Source organism: Malania oleifera, chromosome 4 (genome assembly GCF_029873635.1).
Source record: "Malania oleifera isolate guangnan ecotype guangnan chromosome 4, ASM2987363v1, whole genome shotgun sequence".
Taxonomy (NCBI): domain Eukaryota; kingdom Viridiplantae; phylum Streptophyta; class Magnoliopsida; order Santalales; family Ximeniaceae; genus Malania; species Malania oleifera.
Genome location: NC_080420.1, coordinates 96,726,144 through 96,745,571, shown reverse-complemented (window position 1 = coordinate 96,745,571; position 19,428 = coordinate 96,726,144). Strand labels below are relative to the sequence as shown.

General features: G+C 36.4%; 1 protein-coding gene across 8 annotated transcripts in view; it reads right to left on the bottom strand.

Annotated features, from left to right (window-relative positions):
• The window catches only part of LOC131153348 (sister chromatid cohesion protein SCC4), a 79,073-nt gene extending 60,138 nt beyond the window's left edge, over positions 1-18,935 (bottom strand). For 2 of the 8 annotated variants that reach the window (XM_058105603.1, XM_058105604.1), the window contains exons 1-2: positions 18,284-18,929; positions 12,481-12,632 (exon numbers count right to left, since the gene is read on the bottom strand). In XM_058105603.1, coding sequence (XP_057961586.1) covers positions 12,481-12,632; positions 18,284-18,496 — 365 coding nt within the window. In that variant the 5' untranslated portion in view covers positions 18,497-18,929. The other 6 variants (XM_058105598.1, XM_058105601.1, XM_058105600.1 and 3 more) reach the window with 5 other exon arrangements.
• Between the last annotated feature and the right edge of the window lie 493 nt (positions 18,936-19,428).

The window sequence follows — 19,428 nt, the reverse complement described above, 5'->3', positions numbered from 1 at the left end:
GCAAAATAATAATAGGAAGGTGACAAGATGTCATAGCAAACAAAGTTGGAGATGGGATGTTGTGTACAACTGTACATGTGCGTTTACCTTTCCGAACAGCAATGGGAACATCAACATCGTGGAAAATATGATTACCATTACCAAACAAGCAAACCAAAAGTGTGGTAGTAGAAGCTAAAAGGGTCTCTCTTCCTTGGAGCTGCCATTGTGAATACACCTACAAATTAGAATGAGCGAGACTGTGAGAAAGACTCAAAGTACATGGAGACACATGTGGATGACTGGGAATGAACAACAAACTAGAATCTAGAAGATTACGTAAAGGAAGAGACTCATTAAGATTAGAAACACTAAGGGCCTGATAAGAGTATGGTGTAGACTCAAAGAAGGTAACACCAGCAAAAACAAAAAAGCGATGTAGACTAGGACTTTAAGAAATGATATCCCTTCTAGGTGCACAAGTAGCCTAGAAAGACACATTTCTAGCATGAGGATCCAACTTATGACTTATCACTTGAGTTAGCTTATGAACAAAGGGCACAAACACCCAAATATATGAGAACGTTAAGAGAATAGGGGTGAGCTAGGAAAGATAACGGAGTAAGGAATTTTTTTAACACTACGAACAAAGGATGACATCCTATTGATAAGATAGCAAATAGCAAGTACAACATCACTCCAAAACACTTAAGATACATACAATTGATAAAGCAAGGTGGGAGTGCTTCAAGGATATGTCTATTTTTCCTTTTTCAAACCCATTTTGTTGAGTGTGGGCATATGGGCATAGGACAACTGATGAACGATACCAAAATTAATCATATAAGTAGTGAATTGCGTACTGAAATGCTTTTTAGCATTATCACTGCAAAGTATCCAAACTAGCGAACTAAATTGAGCCTTTATTTTAGAACAGAAGGCATAAAATATATGAAATAACTCACAATGATCTTTTATTAAATACAGCCAAGTCATCCTTGAATAATCATCCACAAAGGTTACAAAGCATCAAAAACCCAATTTGGGCACAACTCAACTAGGACCCCAAACATCATAATGGACAAACATGAAACGACTTGCTGCCCATTTATTGACTTAGGAAGCAAAAACAACAAGATGATGCTTTCCCAACTAACAAGATTCACAATCTAGACTAGTCTCAGGACTTAAATCAAAAAATACTATCTCTAACTTTTCTAACAAAGGATGATCAAGGCAACAATAGATTTGGTGAGGTGTGGCAGCAGCAATGCAGGTGGTAGAAAGAGCTAGCAGCTCGAAGTGATTAAGTCCACTAGCTTCATGCCCTCCGCCAATCGTCTTACTCGTCTTCAAATCCTAAATGGCCACAGAACTAGGGTGAATCCTCTACCTCATCCATCTCTTTTACCACAGCCACTCAAACCACCTCGTTAACTTCTGCAGCTGCTTGGTTGAAAACCAAAATCACCATGCACAGCAAAGGCTATCTTCTCAGAGCCAGATGCAAGGACAGGGGAATGTGTACTGGAGGAAGCACAAAGGATACAAGAACAAACATTGAAAAATATTAGCAACTCTGCACTAGCAAGTATATGAAACTGGACCGCCTCAAACTCAGGTTTCAAACCCGCAAGAACCCAATGAACTGTCATTTGCTCCCTCTGCTTATGCATCTCATGAATGTTGCCAATTATAGGCTACAAGATGTTGAGCTCTTCAATAATACACTTCATCTTTCCAAAATAATATAACATCCCACCTCCTTGGTGTAACCTCCTTGGTGTAACCATGGACTTAAATTTCAGTTGAAATTCTCAAGGGGTCCCGAAACGAAATTGAGATACAGATTCAATTTTGCATAAATTCGACTGAAATTTCGAAAATTTCAAAAATTTCGGCTGCTTTTCCAAAATTTTCTGGGAATCATGGGGGAAAAAAAAAAATAAAATTGGAGGGGGAAATTTTAGTGTTGTCCTCTGCCTTTGTTTTGTTTTTTACCCGCGTGATTTGTTGGCTCTTTTTGTGCAACCTGTGGGTACACAGTGGAGACCGGAGAGATTTGAGTCAAATCTTAGTTCACTGCTTGAGTCATGACAAAGATGCTCTGCAGATGCAAGCCAACTATTCCACAAATTCATCAAGAGGCTGAAGACCCTACCAGCTACCGATGAAAATATCTACACAACAATGCAAACAAAAGGAAAATTTTTTCTATAAATTAGCTTGTAACATGCAATAGGATACAAACATCAAGGTGCTTGACAAAAGGATTCTTCTTCCATCTTCCACCTTCAAACTTTCAAAAAAAAAAAACCCTAAATTTCAGCCGCCTCCTGCCTCCACCTTCAAACTCTGAAAAGCCCTAGCCTTCGGCTCCCCTCCAGTGCTCCAACCCTTCGACCCTCTCCCTCTAGCCTTCAGCTCCACCCTCCACCTCCATCTCCCAAGTCACAGCCAGCAGCAGCACCTCCTCCCATCACTGCAATCTCCCTCTCACAGAACTGCGAACACGACACGACCAAGTCAAGAGACTCGAGTCCACGAGTAGCAACACAAAAAAAGAAAGGCAAAGCTGGTTGCCTGGTTTTAAGTTTTAAGTTACTTATATTTTTTTTATTTACTTAAAATATCCCTTCTCCCCAATATATTTACGAGACTGCCCCTCCTTAGATACATTTTCCCTATTAAACTCTCCCATTTACCCCCTTAATCCTAGATTGCTAGTAAATAGTACATAGTAAGTTTAGTAACTAAATAAAATTAGAGTAATTTACTTTTTATTAACTTATTATAGTATAAACTATTTCATTTATTCGAATAATTTAATTTCCAAAATTTATTACTTGATAGTAATTTTTTAAAAAAATATCATTAATTTTGTAACTTTAATTTAATAATTTAATATTTCTCTTAGTTATTAATTTATCTTGATTTAGCATCTAAATATTTTTCTTTTAAAATTGTAGAGTAACATTCAAATAATTTTTTAAAAAAATTTTAGAATAATTTAACACCTAATCATTATAGCCTAGTAATTAAATAAATTAAAGTAATTTACTACTTATTAGCTTATTATAGTTTAAATTATTTCATTTATTTGACTAATTTAATTTCCATAATTTATTAGTAATTTTGTAAATTATCATTAAGTTTTGTAAATTTGATTTAATATTTTAATGTTTATCTTATTTATCAATTTTATATTGATATAAACACCTTAAATAACTTCCTTTTAAAATTGTTAACTAATTTAGCACTTTTTTATTGATTCATTGTAACCTTGTAGGAAAGTAAAAATATTTGCAAAAATGTCTGAAGGAAGAAAACAAGATCCAGCATGGGAACATGGGTACTCAATGCCCAACATAATGAATGGATTTATTTGCAAATACTGCAGAATACAAATGAAGGGTGGTGCAACAAGATTAAAAATGCACTCAGCAAATTATGACCCACAACATAATATAAAAATCTGCAACAAAGTACCTCCAGAAGTTAAGCAGGAGATGAAAATTGTTTTAGAAAGAAAAACAACAACTAATGCAAAGAAAATAGACAGAAAGGAGAAAATAAAAAATAAATTGCGTGGGAACTTGATGCAACCACAAGAAATTGATGAAGAGGACGATGTTGATGATATTGCATACCCGTCTAACATTTCTCCCTATGAAAGATCTACAAACTGTCACACATTCTATGCTTCAAAACAAACGAAATCGGAAAGAGACCAATCTCATAGGTTTGCAGGTAGCCAACAAGGTGACAGCTCTACAGCTAGTAGTAATGGAGGGCGACCTCCAATGAGGCGATCTCAAAGTGTGAGAGAGCCAGAAACAGAGCCATATATTTCAAAGCCTTCTTAATATTACAAGTCAGGCGCAGCCAAACGAAAAAGCTTGAAAAATGTATTTAAAAGAGGCAAAATAAAAGAAGAAATGACTTGGTTGATTTCAAAGTTTTTAATATATGATAATGTTCCACCTGAGAAGGCAAAATCACCTCATTTTAAAAACATGGTGTGAGATTGCCAAGCAGCTGGAACGGGAGTAGATCCATCGACACCCTATGAAATTAGAACAAAATACCTTGATTTAGAGGTAAAAGAAATGGAAGGCCATGTAGAAGAAGTGAAGAAAAAGTGGGCCACGTATGGCTGCACTGTAATGTGTACTGGATGGACCCCTACAAAATTATCCATCATAAATTTCATCGTTTACTCGAAAGGAAGCACAATTTTTCTAAAGTCGGTAGAGGCTTCTAACAAAATAAAAGACCATGAATACATATATTCCCTATTAAAACATGTTGTGCAAAAAGTATGAAAGTAACATGTTGTCCAAGTGGTGACTGATAATGGCAGCACCTACAAGAAAACGGGTCTAATTTTTTAATGAAAAAATTCAACTTGTATTGGACTCCTTGAGCTGCCCATTGTATTGATCTCATTTTTTAGGAGATCGGAAAAAGAGAGGCAATAAGCACAGTGATCTTGCAGGGGAGATAGATCACTAATTTTATATATAACCATGGATGGTTGCTTGCTAAAATAAGAGAGCACTGTAAAGGGGATATTGTGCGTCCGGGAGCCACACGATTTGCTACAAGCTACATTGCCCTTGCTAGCTTACAAAAAAAAATGAGTAGGCTTAAAATCTTTATTCACATCTGATGAATGTGCTGAGCATTCTCTTAGTCGAACAAAATTGGGTAGAGAAATTGAAAGCACAATTTTTAACCATCAATTTTGGGATAAAGTAGCAAAAGTTTGTAACATTTATGAGCCTATATATCGAGTATTGTGTATAGTCAATAGTGAAGTGTGGCCAACATTAGGAGTTGTGTTTGAAGCAATAAGGGTGATGAAAGAGACCATCGAAATAGGTGCAAGAAGTGCAAGATGGGTTTTCAAAGTACTCAATGACCGGTGGGAAAGAACCCTTGAACATCCTCTTCATGCAACAAGCGTAAAATATTTATAAATTTCAAGAAATTCATATCTCAAATTACTTCTTACATATTTATATTTTACTTTAATTGATTGACAACTTATTTTTTAAATCCAAAATGTCAATACAAAGAAGGTGTTGGGTAAGATCCTAATTTTCTTGATACAATTCATAAAATTTGAAACACCCTTGAGCCACATTCCTCTGACCTGGATCAAATTGAAAATGAGGTATATTTTCAAAATAAAAATTAAATAAAATAAGTCTTAATACATGTTTAATTATTTATTAACAATTTTTTTTTAGATTATTCTATTTAAAGATGCGAAAAGAAGCTTCGGAGAAGCAAGTAACCATGACGCTTGGTAAGTATTTATATATAAATGTACAATACAAAGTTACAAACTTCAAGTACAATCTACTAAGTACTAACTTATGTTCTTAAAATATATTACACAGTTGATTGGTAGATGATGTATGGGCTCCAATCCTAAGGAAGCTAGCATTGCACATTTCGTCATAAACTACATCTTCATCAGCTTGTGAACGAAACTGAAGCACATTTGTACTCATTCACACAAACCAAAGAAATAGACTAGTCTACACCAGACTCCAGTGGCTTGTTTTTTGTTATTACAACATGAAGTTTCGATAAAGAGATATGGAGGTCGAAATGGACAAAGTGGCTGAACAAGATCCCCTGGACCGTCTTGACATATCAGTTGAATTGGGTGATGAGGATGAGTATCCACTTTTCCAGTGGATTAGGCAATCCCATCCTGATGAATGAGACGGAAGTCGCCACCCACAAATGGCCAAGCATGCACGAAATGACTTTGGCATTAATATTAATCAGGTGATGGTAGAAGAAGTAATATCTAGCAGTAATGAATCTTGGGTCTAAATATGGAACTTCATCCACTATACCCTCAGGTGGTGATGACGATAATGACGACAACGATGCTAGTGGTGACGAATCTAACCTTGGTGGTAGTAGTAGGCAAGGTGGTGATGGTGGGGACTATGGAGGAAATGAGGGATGGCAAGATTATAGATAGAAATGGAATATACACATCCTCCCCAAATAGAAGATGAGGGTCTACAAAGAGAAACGCGCCCAGTTCAATGGCAATACAGCAGTAGAAAGGGAAAAGGGAAGATGCATCAAATAGAAAAGGAGACCTTTTCCCTTAGTTTGGAATCTATGAGTACAGGAACATAGCATGACTCTAAAAATTATAGTGGTTATGAATCTACACAAAACAGCTCCTCACAATCTACGTATGGCCAACCGTTTCCGTATGCATATGAGCAAGCACGACAATATGGAAATTGGCAACCACATACCTATAGGTATGGACAAGTAGGCCATGAATATGAGTATGGCTAGTATGCAAATGCAAAACAATCCTATGGGCATACACAACAAGTAGAACCTGCAAGAAGACATCCTAGTAAAGGAAGATCTTCTCGCCGAGTAGAAATTGCCATGGACCAAATGACTATGGCGGAGTGTGAACAACACAAAATACACCCATACTCAATATTTTGGAAATTATATGACATGGAGTGATTATTGTAAACAATATGTCATCTCAAAATCCCAATGATAAGGATAGGAGAGATGACTTTGAGCCACCAAGAAACTCCATGTGGTATTACATCAATAAATGAATGATATTTATTGAAAATGCAGTTGTTTAAAATGATAATTTGTTGGCTTAAATCATCAAAGGAATAGTTTCAAAACTCTATAATCATTTGAATGTTCTTCACTTCATAGCTTGTTTTGCAATATGCATTTTAATATACTACACACTAAAAACTTGTCATATATGCATTTTTTTTAATGTATTTTGATACCATATTAAGCATAATCATCTATTTTAATATTTCCTAAAGTTTCACTGTAAATTTTCGTCATTTACTAAATTTCTGTAATTTATTTAAATCGAAATCGAAATTTCCATCGAAATTTCCGTCAATTAAGACCATCCAAATTTCCATCAAAATCGAAATTAAAGTCCTTGGTTGTAACTGAAAATACCCCAGGGATAAATCGTACATACATGTAATGCATTGGAATTTAGAAGCTTAACATAATCCCAAGTATCCTTGTATGCATCCAAATGCATGCACATCCATGCAATCTAAGGTTCCATCAAGACCAAAGCATCTTCCTAAATCCACACGTCTTTTCTCTTCTCATCAGAAGGCACAAATTGGAACAGTTGGCCAGATTTTCCTAATCTTGTTAAATAAACCTTAACAGCCTTATACCACTGAACATAATTCTTTCCATCCAACTTTTTAATTGTTATCTATGGCAGCAATGAAGGAAACATGTTTTCGGGATTCATAGATTCTATCCCAACACTCACAAATTAGATCAATGTCAATAGTCAAACAAAAGAAACAATCAAACTAATTGGAACAACCACGAACAAGGTGAACCACCGAAACAACCACAGACAAGTCACCAACAACCTAATATAACACTGCCACAACCCCACAAAATCAACACATGCCACTACTCCAAGACTCGCTAATGGCCTTTACTAATAACAAACCAACTAATGGATTGCCACAAATGCATGGTGGAAAAAGATTGGATCTTTGAACATAACATGCCCAACAACTTGATATTTTGGTCTATGGAAGAAATCAAAATATGCTGGAGAAGAAAAAAGCTACCAGAAAACTGTCTTGCACACCAGCATGAAGACGCAGGATTGCCGGCAGTCAGCCAGCACGTATGGGCACGTGGGGTGGTTTCCGGCGATGGGATTTTACAGGGCTACAGATCAGAGTTCATTTTTGGCTATGTGGTTGGTTTTGTGATGTATGGAGGGGTTTTGGTGGTTCTAATAAGGGTAGTGACACGGTGTTTTCTCGCGATAGCTGAGTTGCTTTGATTGTAGGGTTTAGGTTAGATCATGCTGTAATACCATGTTGAGATTTTCGGTAAATGAAAGACCTAACAAAGTGATAGGTCTCTCCCTCTATTTATAATATATATCAAGTACATTATAATTTATAATGACCATAGTACCCTTACTAAATCTCACATATTAACTTAATACTAACACACTAGTACTGCTAAATGACTAAAATAACCATTTCACACAAATCTTTAACAATTGTTCTCTTATCTGCTCCACCAAAAAAAAAGAGACCTCTAGCACTCCAAGATAAAGGCTTCATTTAATAACACCATTAACCCCCAAAAACCTATCCCCTTTCTCATAAATAACTAAGGAAGTTAATTTTTCACCTTTCTCCAATGTCCTCTTTCTAAAGCAAAATCAGGCCCCTACAAGTAGTCATCAAACTAAGACCCAAATCATCAAGAGATCATCAAGAAGTTCCCAAGCCACTTCGTTTACTCTCTCATCCCCAAAAAAGGTGAAAAGTATTAAGGGCCCAATTAGTTGTGGAAAACATTTCTCATTTTCTATTTTTTATTTTTATATATATAAATTTCGACATATTTTGGTTTTTCAAGATTCGTATAAAAAAGGTAAAAAATAAAGAGTTTGTTTAGTTATACAACCTACACAAATCAAGTCTAAAATTCAAATTTCGTGCTCCCACACACAAAGTAAGAAGAAAAAAATCTAGAAAATAATAAAAAGATCTTTTTTTTTATTTTTCTATATTAATTTTAAAAATTGGAAAACAGAGTGGCATTTTTGCAATATCTGGAAAAGTTAGAAATGGAAAATAACTATTTCCTCAAGAAAATACTACCAAAAACTTTTTATCATTGTTTATTTATTTAATAAAAAAATTGTAAATTTGAAAAATTAGCTAACTTTAGTGTAATTCTTTGGAAAATGAAATTATCTTCGACAACTAAATGGGCTCAAAACTTCTCTCAGCTTCTCATTCTTTATGGCAATTCTGTAATTCAGATTTAAAATAAGAGGGCACAAGAATGGGAGGAATACCTTCAGGATTCGCAATGTTACCCTGCTTCACTTCTGGAATGACATTTCCCAGATTCCTTGTTGTCACACTCATACTAGGAAGAGAGCTTGAATATAAGAAGAGTTCGTCAGAATGATTAGAAACTGTGATTGCTGTTGGAATATTTGTCCCATTAAAATCTTAGCATCATTGTGCTCTTAGTTCTCGTACCAAGACCAATTCGAACATCATCGGATAGTAGAGACCTTAAACTTCCCCTAGACCTCCATAACCTATAGACCTACTTCGTCCCTCCCTCCATCACCCTTCCTTCTCAGCTTTCAATTAACAAGTATTCAGCTTCAAATTTGAAAGAGGATAGCAACTCTTCCCTGTCTTCTGCAAATTCCTGAACTTCCTCTCCTTTTTCTTGTCATAAAAGCCCTACCCATCCATCTTCTTCTTCGCAGTAAGCACCCAACAACCTTTGCAGAGTTTGAGTTGGAACACCTGGTCCTTTGGACATTGACAAAACCTCGCAATTTCCTCTATTGACATCCTCATCCTCATTTGCTTCAGTTCTGTTCTTGCAAACCTCCTGTCCCCCTGCTTCATCTTCATCACTTTGTATCCCCTTCAGCTGCATCATCGAACTCTCAGTTTGCTCTTCCTTTCAGGCCTAAAAGAAGCAATCCATTGAAGAAGAGGGCTCCTGTCCATTGAGCTGATAGTAAGCTGGAAAGCCTTCCAGCCCAACAGCTCCTAGGCCCTTCGAAATTTCTCATTCAGACTCATGTGAGCACATTTCCACCAGCCCCTTTTTCCAATACCTCACAATACATGGCTCTCCCTCAGTTGGACCTAGCATCCTCCGACATTTTATAAAGCCCCATCATAACCACAATTTTGAGCCCAATTCCTATAAGCACCTTTACGCCTGAAATCTTCCACAAGGACATCTACCCCTGTGATTACATTGGTGAACTCGTGGAAGACCCTCCCGAATCCCTCATTCCTGATTCAGTCAAACCTCCATTGATCAAATTCTTTCCTTTCTCAATTTCCCTTGTTAGAGTTCCTCCCACGTTGCTGCTATGGAACTTCACCTAACGCAAATCATTTCCATAGAGCCCCTGTTTGGGATCTTCTCCAAATATAAGAACCTGCTGAAGCTATTTGCTCTCAATTTCAACATAAGAAAATGATTGTGAAGAGTTTACAGTTTTTGTGAAGAGTAAAAGGTGCAGCTCTTCAGAAAGACATCTCCTTTCCTCTCTTGAAAGAAAAATATGGAAGAACTGACGATCATTCTTCTCCATAAATCTGGATTCTGGAGAACTCACCATTCTCCCCAAGGAGGGGGGGGGGGGGGGGAATTTGACCTGAGAAACAATTGGCCGCCCCCATTAACTCTAAAAAAACAATCAAAAGCTAAACCAACTCACCAGAAAAAACATTTTCACCAAAGGAGCAGAACCTACATCAACTTGGATACACCTTAAAACATAAACACCCAAACCAACAATGCAGCATTTACAGCCTCTGTCCTTTTCAGTTCAGAACCATAGTAATCCTTTGAAATTTTGAAAACCAGCATCATAGTTGCCCACAGCATCCTCCCAGTCATCAATCAACAAGAACCTACCAATCATAGTAGCAACAAAGCAACCAACTTATTACCATCAACAAACCAAGTGAATTGAGCATTAAAAAAAGGAGAACCTCTCAAATTACAATCCTTGAGATAAACAAATTAATATCCCTCATGCTAGGAGTGATACAAGATCCTCTCAATTCTCCAATAATATTGAATGACATTAAAATCACACCCTAAAAACCAAATAGGAAAACACAGACTAAAAACCACAACTAATTAATTAAAACAAACCCCCACACTAGGAAAATTAAGCTCATAAACAAAAGGGAACCATCATTTACCCCTACCTTGACCTTTAGCAAAACATATACAGAAAAAGAACCAAGAAAAACATTCAATTTACCCACAAACCTGGGACCCCTAACAACCAGGAAGCCACCAAAAGAACTAGTAGAAGCTAGCAGAGCCTAATCCTTAAACCTGGAATCCAGATACTTCAAACAAGCAATTGAAGCAACCCAACCACAATTCTAACTTAGACTATTGTAACATAACAATATCAAGGGAACACTTGAAATTTGGAAATAACCACCTTACATGCTTATCAAGACTCCCCAAGTCCCTAACATTCCAGCTCAACATCTTCATCCTAAGAAGTATTATATGTGCAAAGGAGAGAGGTTTTGAAGGAAGGGTTGTGACCTTTAATCACTAGGAGATGAAAGGGGCAGATGGGACACACAAGAATTGTTGGATAGGATGGCGTGTGGGTAGTGAATCCTCTACGTCGCATTTTGGAGGTGATTTTAAGTTGTAGCACCTATAACCTGTGAGCGGGAAAAAAAGGGTGGAAGAGGAACTACAAAAATAAGCAACCAGCCATCCACTATGAGCCAAAATGAGGTGAAGGAAAGAAAAGCAGTACAAGGTTCCAAGATGAAGGTCTCATGCCTGCAACAGAGTAGTTTCCTTGAGTTATGGTGTTTTGCAAATGGTCTTTCTAGAAATGTTTCCCTAGAAGACTTGAAATGAGTGCTTTGTTCCACGAGAGTTGTAGAGTAGATTATTTCTTTTGTTTTCATTTGCTTTCATTGTCTTGTTGAAACACCCATTGTTCTTCTAGTGAATTTTCATTTCCTTTTATTTCCTCTCTCTCTTTAATGAAATTCTGTCCTTATCTGAAAATAAAATAAACTGTCAAGTTCAAACCATTAAAGTTTGCCCTTTGATATAAAGTGGTCATATTCTACTAATTCTACAACCTCTCCAGAGTTCTAATTAAGAACATATGCTTACTCTAATCATCAACTCAAACAATATCAACAGCAAACAACATGCATCATAGGGCTTTGAATAGGTTTTTTTTTTTAGATAACTTAAAAAATACACAAAGAGACATAGAAAGAAATTACAAGAGAGCAGAGAACTAGAAGTCCTCACAATAAGAAAAAGAGAAACAAAAAAATTGGATACTCCATCTATTCCATCATACACAGTTTAATAATGTTCATATAACAATTGGATACTCCTTTCAAAGACAACAACAATTAACTTAAATAAATTGAATAGACTAAGACACCAATTTTCCGTACATTAATACAATGCTAACAATAAAAACAAAGCCTTTATGCCAAAAGTTTGGGGTTAACTACATGGCTTAGTTTTTCTATTCCATTTGACCTCCCTCTAAAGAGTGCCATCTATCTCAATTAAATCATTCTCCCTTACTTGTGCACCTGGTGATCTCTGCTATGCATATCCATAAAAACTCAAATTATTCTCTCACCTTGTCTTCAGTAGGTGCCATCCCTAGCCTCTGCTGTATTTAATTATTTGTCATTATATTTTCCATCAAACAGCCGCTCATTCATCTTATTATCCTCATTTTGACTACATATTTTTTTTTAGCATGATTTTTCTTAGCTGGCAAGCCTCTGGATCCATATAACATGGCTAGTCCTCCAGAAGTAGACAAAATACTCCCAAAAAAGAGAAAAAGGAGGGGAAAATTTTCAAAAAACCACCAGTAGCATTAGAATAACATACCCATCTTCAGAAGATGTTATAAGCTCCAGACCCTTGTTTAGAATCTGCTTTTGCGGGGGGATGGCACCAACAAGATGGTAACATTGGCTCAGTAAGCTATAGGTTCTGCACTTCAATTCAAAGCACGAAGGAATTGACTTCAAAAGTAGTTGCTGTAGCAAGCATGAAATTTTTGTTAGTCTTTTTTTTCCAGGAAAGTTAAGAAAGCATATTTAAAAGAGTCACCAATTAAATGCCAACCCAAGTGCAAAGAATAGAAAATCAAAACTTTGCAAGAGGCATAGATCAAACAATTCAACTTATGAAGTCAGGCCTAGTGTATAATTTCCAGAACCCCAAAAACTATAACGTGCGAATAACAGTGTACTTATATCTACAGGCAGGTCCTTTCCCTCAAAATCTGTTTTATTCCTTCCCATCAGAATTTAACTTTAAAAAAAAAAAACAAATGACGCTAAGCAGGCTAAATACCACACTCACTCAAAAAATTCCCCCTGCAAACTTCCAACAGTCAAGGAGGGAAAATAAGATACTTGGCAAAACCCAACCAACATTGAACCATTGTCATAGAAGGTTCCAAATTTCCTAAGCAACAGGAAAGTGGAGCAGTAAATGATTACTGCTTTCACCATCCATACCACACATGAAGTGGCAGTGGACTAACACAACACCTCTCCGCCGGAGGGTATACCCTATTAGTATGGCTTCCCAATAAATCCAAGCAAATAAAATGAATTTGGTTGCAAAGTAGCTAAATAGTAGGAATAAAGCAAACAGCCCATATATTATTTGCGAAGGAAATATATATATATATATATATATATATATATTCCCATCAATTGGAGGAACAGCAGTCATTGCATACTCATATTACACTCACATTTCCCATATTCACCTTAAACAGAAAATATCTCAAAGATTGCAAGCTAAAGGAGAACTTTCTAACCAAATCATAAAAGATTTCTTTCGTGCTTGAGGAAATAAGATTAAAATAAACTTGTGATAGTCTACTAAATCATATAACAAGAAGATATATACAGCCAATAAAAACTATCTTGTAATTGCATTCTATGGATCTACCTAGCTACACCAAGCTATTAATTTGTTAGTTACATAGCATTGCAAAAATAAAATAACAACAGCAGTTGAAACTATATAAAATTGAACTCAATATGAGGTTCTTCGGTGAAGAAGGTGTCCAATACAAGTGCTTAAGTGGTTAGGTGAAAAAGTGTCTTAGTGTTATGGGACTAAGGGAACCAATTCCAAATATGCAGTGGCATAGAATAAAAGAAGATACAGAGAACTAGTTCAATTTCAGGATAGGCTCAATTATGCCTTCCCATAGCCAAGCTTGACCCAAACGTAGTCCAATTAGTTTTATTTGACTTCTCCTAAAAAAAATTACTTTTAATAGCAAAAGAAGATTTCATTAATAAGAAGAGAATTTACATGAGAGAGAATGAGACGTCTCCCAAAAGAGGACTGGAACAACCAAGAAAAAAAAAAGGCTAATAAATGCCAAAAAAAAAAAAAAGATCAACATGCCAATAGGTTCCTCTAATCATGGAAACCAATTCCTCAGAAAAATCCCAATCCAGCACACCACAGTGAGGCCAAACACTGAATTTTATCCCAAACCAGCACCCAATTTAATTTCTCCCCAGTAAATATCCTTGCATTACACTCCAACCATTTCCCACATAAAACTGCAAATATTCCACACTTCCATAGGACTGCCTTATCCTTCCTCCTACCAAAGCCTGCGAATGAAATGGCTAACAGTTCACCCACCAAAGAAGGGCATAACCAGCTCTCTCCAAAAATACCAAAAAGCTTATTCTAAATCCCCCAAGAAGCTTCAGTGCAAAAGAAGATGAGAAACTTTTCCGGAATTTTATTGAGAGCATTTCTGCGAACTTCAGATCTTTTGGACATGACAGCCCTTGATTCTCTTTTTGTTACTCATTAGTAGTCAAAGTTGTATAGCCTTCACCAACTTCAAGTCAAGTTCATCAACAGATGGCCTGTTTGGAATGAGTTCAATTTCCTATTTTATGTTTTCAATGTGATGCAGTGAAGAACAAGTAAACAACAGATGACGCATTTGTATATGTCACTGGTTTTATGTTTCTGCCATCAAGTTTCATATGTTGTGACAAAAATTGAAAACCAGATTTTACCAGATTCAAATGTTACTAACATTAATATCTTGAATACACTTTGTGGGATAAATCACTATATATACAATTTTTAATTAAAAATTTCAAAATAAGATGACAATGTTAATTTTTAAATATAATTAAGTAAAATATTCATAAATTTTCTAAAAATGTGAAAAATAATAGAAGTCATTCAAAAATTATAATTTGATTTTTTTTTTTCAATCGTCATATTGGAGCACAAAAAAAGGAAGTTTAAAAATATACTAAGTTTAATCACAAACTATTTTATTTTTACTTTTTTTAATAATAAAAAAAAGGTATATTAGATCGAGAAAGAGTAGTTACAAATCTAAGGGGACAGGAAGTCCACCCGAAAAAACAAAAACAGAAAAAATTAAAATGGGGGTAAAAATAAAAAATTAAAACAAAAATAAACAATAAACAAAAAGTACAATTAACCAAGGAAACCCCTTTTCAATCCCTTTCCATTGTAATTCACTAAGCACTTTAAATTTGCTAGCTCCCTCTAACCCTTCGTCACTTTGTACTTAACACATCCAAGCGCAATTTAATTCGCCCAACATCACACATTTTTAATCCAATTATCTATTATATCTTGGGCTTCTAAATCATTCCTAGAAATCACCTCCACCTGGTAAAGGTAAAATTACATCCTTGCACTGCATTTTGTTATCCAACTCATTGTTTTCAAAAACAGGAACTCCATCCAATCCTATCAACGGGGCTGGATGAACATTTGATACATTTCCGAGATCACCATAGTAATCAGAACAAAAATGAAAATTTGTTCAATTTATTTTTAACTTGTTTCAGTTTTGTAACCAAACATGTTACTAGTTTTCAGTTTTTAGTTCTTCTTTTTGGTTTTTAGTTTTGATTTGTTGCTTTTGTGTTCATAATTTTTTAAGTGATATCTAACATCACTCAATTATCTTGAAAATTTTCTAATTTGTAGTTCTAGTACTAATAGAGCGAGGTGTTTTCCAGCAGCCTATACACATATGCACAAACACAAGTCCCAAACTCTTACTTCACAAAACCATTGTGATGTAGGACAAGAAGCAAGACCTTAGAAGATACTTGCTGGAGAATAATTAAGAAGAGTTTTGGTCAAAGAATTGATGGGTTAAGTTAGTAATTTATTACGTGTTTAGTTTAATTAGTAGAGTATTACGTGTATTTAGGGACTTGTTTGTAGTATTTGAGGGGTATGTTTGTAATGTAAAATAGTTTTAGGGGTTTATATGTAATTTCATGTAAAGAGACTTTCTTATAAATAGTGTGTGAAAGCCATGTTGTAGACAGTTGTTGATGAAATTGAATTTACCTGAACATGAGTTTTCCCCCTGGTATCTCCTCTCTCCTCCCTTCCCCTCCCTCTCCTCTCTTCTAATTTCTCCAGGCTGCAGAACCTTGATACTGCCACTGCATCATTTGGTATCAGAGCCCAACTTCGATCACCATTCTTCCATTTCAATCCCCCCATACTTCCCCCTCTCCCTTCTCTTCTGCCCCTCTCTTCTTCTCCTCCTCTCTTCTTCTTTCTTTTCTCTATTCTGATTTCTTGTTCCGTCCCTAATGCTCTGCTGCCCAGCAGCCTTCTACCCTCTTTCTTCTTCTTTGTTTCTCTTGTTCTTCTTCTTCTTCTTCTCTCCATTAATCACTCTCCCTGTGTTAGTCTCTCATCATCTCTGTTCTGAAAATTCAGTTTTTAAAAAAAAAAAAAACAGAAAGGCAGTTTTTTGAACTTTTCTGAAATTCCAGCTGTGTCATTTTGCTCGAACACCACTTTCCAGCTGCTATCCTACAAAATCTCCCATTCCACTGAAAACAAAAACCTGTGAAACCCTTCCCCTAAAAATTGCATCACCATCCAACCAATCATGTGGCCCCACATGCCGTCCAAACTTCTCTAGCCATCAGCCCTTCGAAAGTCCCCACCTCCTGTACTTTTTTCATCATACCGTACTACAACTGTAATCCCCATTACCAAATCTACACTCGACTGAAGTTTCATTGCTAGAGTCTTGCCACTGGCAGCACCTCACACGCCCCCAGACACCGGCAACCTGCGAGTTGGACTCCGCTTGAGTCTTCTCCTGCTTCCAGTTTCACGAGGAATTGCTCCATTCGAGGGATGTTGGGATTTCTACATGATATTTTGACCTGCAAGGAGATATTTTGATTGTGGACACAATATATTGCAAGCAAGCATGATAATTTGGCACAAAACCCTAGAAATTGTCACTCTAGCATTAAAAATCAGGTTTTGTTGCTGTAATTTCTGAATTTTCTTTGAAAATTGTTTCGTTTCAACAATCAATATCAAAGGTGAATTGAAGATAGTTTTTGAGAAATTGGGAGTAAGGCTTGTGAGAAAGAGTGTTAAAGGGTTATTGCTGATGTAAAATTGCAATATATATGTGTGTGTGTGTGTGTGTATAAATTTAGCAACATGGTGACAAATTACAGGAAAAAGGAACGCCAATTGCCAAACTTTGGGAACAATTTCAAGCTTTTCAACACCTTTCTCAACTGAGGAGAAAAGGTTTGCAAAATCATCATTGATGGAAGATGTCCAATGAACGTGGTATCCATAAATGGAGTCGCTCGAATGCAGCTTCATCCAAAACCTCACCTAGAGCCTTATAAGATGTCTTGGGTTGATAACTCTATCGTACATGTTTGTGAAAGATGTTTGGTTCCCATCCAAATGGTTGACTATTTTGATAATGTTTGGTGTGATATCATATCTATGAAGTATGGCCATGTACTCCTTGGTTCTCCTTGGTTGGATGATTTGAGGGTGACTCAAGGACATGAGAACATTGTAGCAACGTAATTCATTAACACCACCTTTGTAGGCAACATGTGTTTAACAAGGGAAGCAAGTAGGATAAACATGTTTACAAATGCTAGTGAGTCTTACGATGATTGACAAATGTTCACCCTCTCCTAAAAAGCTTTCTATGTTATTCTAACTCTAGCACTGGGACACATAAAACTGACTCAGTCATACTCCCATTTTACACTAAGGCATTGGCACACTCAATGACCAAAATCTATGTTACTATTAACATTATAGTAACCCATCCCATACACATAAGACAAACAGTCACAGGTAAGCATAATGCCTTAAATAAGCTTGGCTCATGACAGCTATGAATGTCCCCATGGACATTTAGGTGCATCACACATGAATCATAAAAACTGAAAACCTGCATATAAAGAAATATTTGGGCTTCATTAAGCACAGAGCCATGGATCCTTAGTCAAACAACCAGCCCAAGACCTCTAAACCATCCAAATGAAGCCTCCAACTAGATAAATCAAACATCCCATCCCTCTGTCAGGGAGGCAAAATGCTGCTCCCTTAACATCTTGAGCTATGAATGGCATGTAGATTGCCAATCCCAGGCCGAGAATGCACCTAGGGTTTCTATTCTTCCCAAAAAAGAACACTTGAGTTGAGATTGCCAAGTATCATTATTGATCACGTTCACATCATGTAATACACGCAGAGAGTACAAGCACTTTTCATTCTCATCTCCAAACGATGTTATCTAATTATAATCAAGGAACGAACAAGAATAAGAAATGGGGTTAGAGATACTGACGGAACGTTCGAGGTGAGACTTGGCGTGGTTGATGTTGTGGGAGTGCTTCAAGAGGAGCGTGGCAATGCGTAGGCGAGTCTTGACTTCAACGATGGGCAAGAAAGAGACATGGCACTGACAGATGGCTTCGAGGCACTTGACGGCCTTCCCGATCTCACCCTTCTGCTCATGCATGTCCGCCAATCCCCACAGCCCCTCCGCAACAGCTTCCATCTTCTGCGCTCTCCCTCACCCTCCCTCACCCAATCACCCTACACGTATATTGGCAAACACTTGCGTTTGATTAGGCTTCGAAAAAATAAAAAATCAAAATCCTACTTCGAGAGCTTCCAGTCACTTCGTTGCCAGTTTCTTTTGCGTTCTGCGCCTTCCGCCGCACCTATCCATCCCCATCAAAGAGGGCTTTCGCCTCTGGAAATGTTGCCGGGAGACGCTGGCGACGTGAGATTCAATTTCCTGTTCCAATCATTTCATACTTTCCTCCTCCTCCCATTCCTTCAACCGTTCACTTTCTGACTCTCCGTGGCGAGGAACAGTATTCAATCAAGGCGTTAGAGCCCTCATCCTTCAATTGCTAAAGAGGAAATTGACTTATGGAGGCCTCTATAATTCGATTTTTCCCTTCAATCATTCATACTTTTCTCACTTCTTTATAAATATTAATATATATATATATATATATATATAATTGTACAATACAATTGTGAAGAAATATTTACATATATGTGTAAAAGTTAAATCAACTTATGGGAAGTCCGTAAACTTATCCGGCTTACTAAATGTTAGTTTTCATTAAAATTTAAAATAGTTACGGACGATTTCATTGCATCGAACGGGAAATCAAATTCATGTCCCTACAACTACTAAATAACAGAAAATAAGTTCTCAGTAAATCAACTTTTCATAAATTGGCAAGCGCTCCATAAACAAAAAAAGTTGATTTTTGTTTAATCTCTCAATCGCCCACTTCCTTCTTCTTACCATGCACTACGAAATTAGGCTTATCATGAACTTTTTCACTTAAAAGAAGAAACATCTTTTAATATAAATTCCCACTTTATTTTCAAATTAGGTATCCCAAAAATCTTCTCCCTCATTTTCAAGCTCTTTGTGATTTTGTATTAAGTATAGTAGTGCAAGCAACC